Source organism: Microtus ochrogaster, unplaced genomic scaffold, assembly GCF_000317375.1.
Source record: "Microtus ochrogaster isolate Prairie Vole_2 unplaced genomic scaffold, MicOch1.0 UNK13, whole genome shotgun sequence".
NCBI lineage: Eukaryota > Metazoa > Chordata > Mammalia > Rodentia > Cricetidae > Microtus > Microtus ochrogaster.
In genome coordinates, this window is record NW_004949111.1 from 7,109,330 (window position 1) to 7,116,829 (window position 7,500).

The 7,500-nt window shown below is 34.5% G+C and overlaps 1 protein-coding gene across 1 annotated transcript in view; it reads left to right on the top strand.

The window, feature by feature from the left end:
• Brwd3 (bromodomain and WD repeat domain containing 3) overlaps positions 1-7,500 on the top strand; it is a 107,915-nt gene that overhangs the window by 35,970 nt on the left and 64,445 nt on the right. The window contains 2 exon segments of the mRNA XM_005366724.3: positions 5,128-5,288; positions 6,504-6,725. Coding sequence (XP_005366781.1) covers positions 5,128-5,288; positions 6,504-6,725 — 383 coding nt within the window.

Genomic DNA, 7,500 nt, shown 5'->3' on the forward strand with positions numbered 1-7,500 from the left:
ACCTTTAACTACAGCTCTGAACTTGTTTTCTCATTGCTACTTTTTTAAGTCTTCATTTGAGAAATGTCTTTTCAGGTTCATTGCCCATTTTTAGAGTTTTGTTGCTAAGTTCTTTGAATTCCTTGTAATCCTGTGTAACTTGGATACTAGCATTTTATCAGACATACGATTTGAACATTCTTTCTCTTAATCTGTGGGTGATGTCTTCATTCTTTTGTTTTCTGTGCTACAGACGTTTTTAGTTTAAAATCTCATTTGTTCTTAATTTTTGTTGTATATGTCTGGAGTGCTGTGCAAAGTACTTTTTAGTAGCTTTATAGTTTGGGGGCTTACATATAAGTCTTTGATCTATGTTGAGTTGATTTTTGTATGCCTTTTACGTGTGAATATCCTGTTTTCTCAATAGCATTTAATGATGTTTTTGTCCTTTCCCTGTTTATGCTTTGAATAATTATTGTGTGTAAATTTATTTTATTTTTAAATCTTTATTATTGGGCATTCTATTCTTTTGCATTGATCATTATATTCTTTGTCTGCTAGTCCCATATTGTTTTGTTTATAGTAGCTTTATAATGTATTTTATAATCAGATAATATGATGCTTTATGCTTTGTTCTTTCTGATCTAAAGTCCTTTGACTGCTCAGAAATTTTGTAGTTCCATTTGTATTTAGGATTATTTTCTACTTCAATGAAAAATATCGTTGGAATATTGATAGTGATTGACTTGACTCTATAATCTACTTTGGGTTTTATGGTCATTTTTGTCATCAAGTGGATGACTGCATAAACAGGATTCAACTTTATACTGCATACAGATGAATCACTATACCTCTAATGAGATATGTAGCCAAAAGATATATTATGTTCAAATGGAAGTCTAAATAGAAATAGGAGTAACTGCATATGTTCAACAAAACAGCATTTAAATTACAAGTTCCAGGAAGAGAAAAAGGAATGCAGTCCCACTAAAAATATTGTATATAATATTCAGTGTATATATGTAAAGTGTATCCAAAACAAATTTTTTTGTTAAGCTTATGTCTCATCCCCAGGATATCTCATAATTTATATGCAAGTAATTCAACCCCCAAATCTGCAATTGTAAACATTTATTTTTCTAAGCATTTTTGTATAAGGAATATTCCATCTGTACATGGAGGAATCATACCAACCTTTCCATATGCTACAAATGAGGTCCAGAGAACAGATTATGGCAATACATGTGGATACACAACAACTTATTACACCTCAGTGAACTGCAAAACTAAGACTAACGTAACCCTAAATTTGTTAGAAGAAAGGAAATAATGAAGACTAGAAATAGACAAATAACGACTACAAAAACAATAGAAAAGATCAAGTTAGTAGTCGTGGCTCATGCCAGTAAGTTTTCTATTCCTTGATGATTCATCCATGTATAGTGCATAAAATCATGCAGTTTTGGCAATCTGCCCTCCCAAGTCCCTCTCCTATTTTCATACTTTGTACCGCGTTTTGACTTCTGTTTTGTTTGTCATGTGCTAAGGCTAATTAGGGTTACTTGTATGAGCATGAAAAATGTGTTATGCCTAGACTACTGAAGAAAATAACTGCCTCTCCCCTTGTAACCTTTAACTGGCAATAGCTCCTCAGTGAGGGGTGGGATCTCATGAGTCTCTCTCTATCTGTGGTAGAATGTTCGTGGGCCAAGTCCTAGGCAAGTTAAAAGTTAATGTCTGAAAAGATATGGCCAAAGCCTTAGTTGGACTAATTTTAAAAAGGGAAATATTCAAAGCGGAGATGAGAGTAATTAAAACTTGTAACATAGAAGTACAAAATTCATAAGATACATCAACAAATTGGATAGTCTACACTCCAGCAAACAACTATGTAGCAAAAATTAGATAAGCCTAAAAGAAACAAAAATTTCTCAACATACAACCTATAAAAAAAATCTGTCAAGAGTCTGCTTTGTGGTGGTGCATGCCTTTAATGCCAGCACTCAAGAGGCAGTGGCAGATGAATCTCCAAGTTTGAGGCCATCCTGGTCTACAGAGCAAGTTTCAGGACAGCCAGGGGCTACACAGCAAAACCCTGCTTTGAAAAAAACAACAACATCAAAAACAAAATTAATCATGAAGGAACAGCACATCTAAGCAAAATTATACCAAGAGACTTAATATATAAAAACCTCTTAATAACTTCATTGCTGAGTTCTATCAGACTGTTAGAGAGGGACTAATTTAATTTCTTGTCGAACCTCTGAAAATTGAAGGGGGTAATGCTTCCAATCACCTTATTAGTCCACCATTATCTTGATAATAATATCAAAGCCATTGTCAGTATCCCTGATGGGGATACTGACACAAAATGTTAGTAGCTACTAATTCAGCACGCTGAAATATCATAAAACATTATCAAGTCTAATTTATTTCCATGATTCAAGAATGTATCATTACAGGCTATTTAATGACCGTACAGCAATTGATAAAATGAAGGAGAAAATACTGGACACTTTCTTTTCTAAGAATACAGAAAAGCATTTGACAAAATTTACCATCCATTTGTGATAAGATTACTAATAAGTATGAAAAATACATACCCCAGTGTAGTAAAGCCATATACTTCAAGCCCACAGCTAACGTACTCTTCAGTGATGAGTGTGGTTTTTCATCTAGGATCAGGAACTAACCAAGGATGCCTTTCCTATCTACTGGGTTAATACTGGATATTCTTGCCAAATCAATTGGAAAAAGAAAAAAGGATATAACACATCTGATTATGAAAGAAAAATGACATATTTGTTGATGACATAATGTTATACAGAGAAACCCCAAAAGACTGCACTGAAAAGCATTTGAAACTGATTGTAATTTCAGTCAAGTTTTCAGACTAAAAAAGCACCACATGAAAATCTGTGGTGTTTCTGTGCCCTAATGATGAACTAGTTGAAAGAGAAATTGTGAAAACAATCCCATTTACAGTATTAAGTAATAGAATATATATACATAAACTTAACTAAGAAAATGAGAGTTCTCTATGATTAAAAACTGCACCACTTGCCAGGCGGTGGTGGCGCAAGCCTGTAATCCCTGCACTCTGGGACAGAGGCAGGCGAATCTCTGTGAGTTTGAGACCAGCTTGATCTACAGAACGAGCTCCAGGACAGGCTCCAAAAAGGAGAAACCCTGTTCCAACCCCCCTCCCCCCAACAACAACAACAACAAACCACCCCAAAACAAAAACATCAAAAACAAAGCTGCGACACTGATGCTCTAACTAAAGACCGAATGAACAGATGGAAAGATACTTGTGCTCATTGCTTAGATTTTTTTCTAGCTCTACATGTTCCTCAAGGTTTTTTATTTTTATTTTTTATTTCTTCCCACTCTTAGTGATTTGTTACTTGTCTTTATCTTGCAAGAAGGGATTTTTCAATGATGGATTTTTCTCCCACCCCCAAATCGTATGAAGAACTGTTGGGAGCTATTTTTGTTGCCATGCTCGGTGCTGGTAATGCTGTTATTTTAATTTTTTAATTGATTTTATTGAGCTATATATTTTTCTCTGCTCCGCTCCTTACCTCTTCCCTACCTTTCAACCCTCTGCCATGGTCCCCATGCTCCCAATTTACTCAGGAGATCTTGTCTTTTTCTACTTCCCATGTAGATTAAATCCATGTATGTCTCTCTTAGGGTCCTCATTGTTGTCTAGGAAGAACTGAACTCTTGCCTAAGTTTGCTGTGCTTAAAGATAGAATTGTTCCTATTTGTACCACACAGTTTTTACAGGGTGCTAAGATGCCCTTTTGCCTCAGGGTGACTTTGAATATATCAGAGAGTCTATGTCATGATTAAAATACATGTGACTATAGAGGGGTTCCCAGGTGTCCATGGAGATGTCCCCAGCTAGTTCCTTGGGCAGCTGAGGAGAGGGAGCCTGAAATGGCCCGATTCTATAGCCATACAGATGAATATCTTGCATATCACCATAGAACCTTCATTTGGTGATGGATGGAGATAGAGACAGAGACCCACATTGGAGCACTGGACTGAGCTCCCAAGGTACAAATGAGGAGCAGAAGGAGGGAGAAGATGGGCAAGGAAGTCAGGACTGCAAGGGATGCACCCACCCACTGAGACGGTGGGGCTGATCTATTGGGAACTCACCAAGGCCAGCTGGACTGTGACTGAAAAAGCATGGGATCAAACTGGACTCTGAATGTGGCTGACAATGAGGACTGACTGAGAAGCCAAGGACAATGGCACTGGGTTTTTGATTCTACTGCACGTACTGGCTTTGTGGGAGCCTAGTCTGTTTTGATGCTCACCTTCCTAGACCTGGATGGAGGGGGGAGGACAGGGAACCCTGACTGCTCTTTGGACTGGAGAGGGAGGGGGAGGGGAGAGGGAGGGAAATGGGAGGCAGGGAGGAGGTGGAAATTTTATTTACAAAATAAAAAATAAAATAAATAAAATACATGCGGGTTACTTAATATTTTCAGTGTGTAAGACAAAATTGGAAAGACTTCACAAGAAAAATAGGTTGTAAATCCTTACTTAAAAGCAAGATCTCTGTTTTAGAAGTGAGCAGAATCTAGGTGGTATTTGTTGAATTGTTCAGGTTATGTTAGAATCTTGGAAATCTTTTAAATTACACATATTTTTATTATTATTTTTTGTGTGTGTATATGTGTATGAGAGAGATAAAGCCTCAAAAATTTATTGATAATAAACTAGTAGAAGAAACTCTATAGTTATAATCCTAAAGGTGAGAATTATAAAAGAGATTTATAAAAGAGATTTTCCATCCTAAAAGAGATTTTCTTTTCTTTATATTTTATTTATTTATTTCTTCATTTATCCATTTATATATTGTGTAGCATCATAGAAAGAAAAAGATAAGGTGCTTGATAAGCTACAGAAAGCCAAGTAGAATATCAGACTCCCGAGGCCTAACAGAGCAGTATTGTTAATACTATTGAGTTTAGGAAATAATGAAATACATAACGGGAATTTAGACCTTATCATTGTAGAATTGGTATGGCAGGTGGGCCCTATTTTGTCTTATTTTAATAACATAATTTTATAAAACAAGTTTTACTTTTAGATTTTAAGGTGCATTCCCCTATTTCATTTTATTTGCAGTGAATATCACCTCAGCCAGGCAATTAACCGGATGTAGTCGCTTCAGCCATGTGTTCCCTTCATCTGCTTACCAGCATATTAAGATGCATAAGAGAATCCTGGGGCACTTATCTTCTGTCTACTGTGTAGCATTTGATCGAAGCGGGAGGCGAATCTTTACAGTGAGTTAAAAACTTATGATATGTAACATTATGTACTTACAACTGAAGCAAGACTCCATGCCATATATTGTATTGTACTGTATAAGTAATTCTATTTAGACTTACTAATGTAAGAAAAGTTGTGTTGAAATTATAAATAATATCTTAATTTATATAAATGAAGGGTGAGCTATGATACCCACTATCTTTTGGGGAAATTTATTTTAAAAAATTGTCTTCAGAAGTCTATATAAATTCAAGATAGTTAATTTTTGTGAAACAGGTAAACTCTGTTTAATTCCATTTAACAGGCATTTATTAAAAGGCCTTTTACATGTGTAATTGCTGCAAGTTTGGTTTTAATAATTATATCACCTCCAAGATTAAATAGTTGAACTGTAATGAGGATTAAACTTAACATTATATATATTTCTTTGATTTTAGTGTTGCTTATTTTTAAAAACTTAATTTTAAGTTTTACTAAGTCATGTTCTTTGCTTTTGAGTAAAAATTATAACATAATAATATGTCTAAAAATATTGATCTAATTGCTTCATTACTGTTAACATAGAACTGAGAGAAGTAGCAGAATTCCAGATTTCTATTTATATCCTACAGCAAAGGAAATGCTTTATATGTTGAGAAATTATAACTCTGTATATTGTATGACAGACTCTCCTGCTGATGACTTATGTCTCTAACTATGATGATATAATAATGGTGCATGTCATTTTTAATAAATAGGTAATTACTTCCTGTATTAGAAGGGAATCCATTTTACTATATTTAAAACTCATTTGGAATTTTTAAAGGGAAGTGCATCATAAAGATTTTTACTAGGGATTATTAATGCCCTTGGCTTTCCAGAGAAACCAATGTAGATTATGAACATAAATTTTGAAATATTTGCAGAAAAAAATTATTAAGCCAATTAAGCCAAAGACTTGTAGGCACATAGAAAGAAGCAATGGCAGAAATGCTTAATAACTAATCACTTAAGTATATGCTTAAAATATTTAAAATGCTTTTAGGGTTATTAGTTTTGAAGACTTTGTCACAGATGCCACTGTTAGTTTGAACAATATTTAGTTCTATCATTTAAGCAATGTTTATATTTGCTACTGGGTCCACATTTTTCCTTAGTAAAATGTTTGCTTTGTAATGTTGCTTTCCTTCTGGCTCTTAATGACAAGTTTCTGTTTCATTATAAATCTTCTGTCTTTTGTGTTACTGTAGGGTTCAGATGACTGTTTGGTGAAAATCTGGGCTACAGATGATGGACGCCTCCTTGCTACACTGCGAGGGCACTCTGCTGAAATCTCTGACATGGCCGTTAATTATGAAAATACTCTCATTGCTGCAGGCAGCTGTGATAAAGTTGTGAGAGTATGGTGTCTTCGAACTTGCGCACCAGTTGCTGTCCTTCAGGGACATTCAGCTTCTATTACTTCCATACAGGTGAGAACAATGATATTATCTCTGACGTATTCATAAATCTGGGGATTTTTCATTTGTATTATGAATGTATTATATAGTATATGATATATATTATGTGGATAATAGCAGAAAGAAGGACAACAGAAAAATGCTTTTAGAGCTTTGCTTCTCATCTGCAGAGAAATATTTTTATTTCCCTTTTTGTATAAACCTGTGTCTTTAGAAATAAATTTAAAAAAGCAAAATGGAGCCAGTTCTTCAAATCCAGCACGAGACAACATGTTTATTATCTTATGTGTATACGTGAAGAGGGGATTATACTTGTAAATGCCTTCTTGTCCACTAGTGAATACCTGTCAATCAGGGTTTAAGCAGGTTCTAACACGAGTATTGTCATATTCTGTTAATATTTAATTTAAGATCTATGCCAGATTTAATATATGTAGTTTTTATATTATAAAGTTTTAATATTATGAAGAAACCTTTTTATTTTTAGTTCTAGTGGTTTTTTTTTGCTTCCATGTGTTACTTGATATAAAATATGTTATTCATATAATACTTTGACCAGATGTTGGTAGTGTGAGTGAGTCCTTGATATCTCAAAAGCTGCTGTGCTTAACAACACTAAGCTGAAGTTTTACCATTTTGTTTTTGTCGAGAGAAACCAAAGAATTTAAACTTTTACATGTAGATAATAGTTTTGTACGAGGCCGTTACTTACATTTCTTGTGTGTTTTTAAAGTAACATGTCACTTGTAGGGACCTAGCAGAAAGTGCACTTCTGTATTCTGATTAA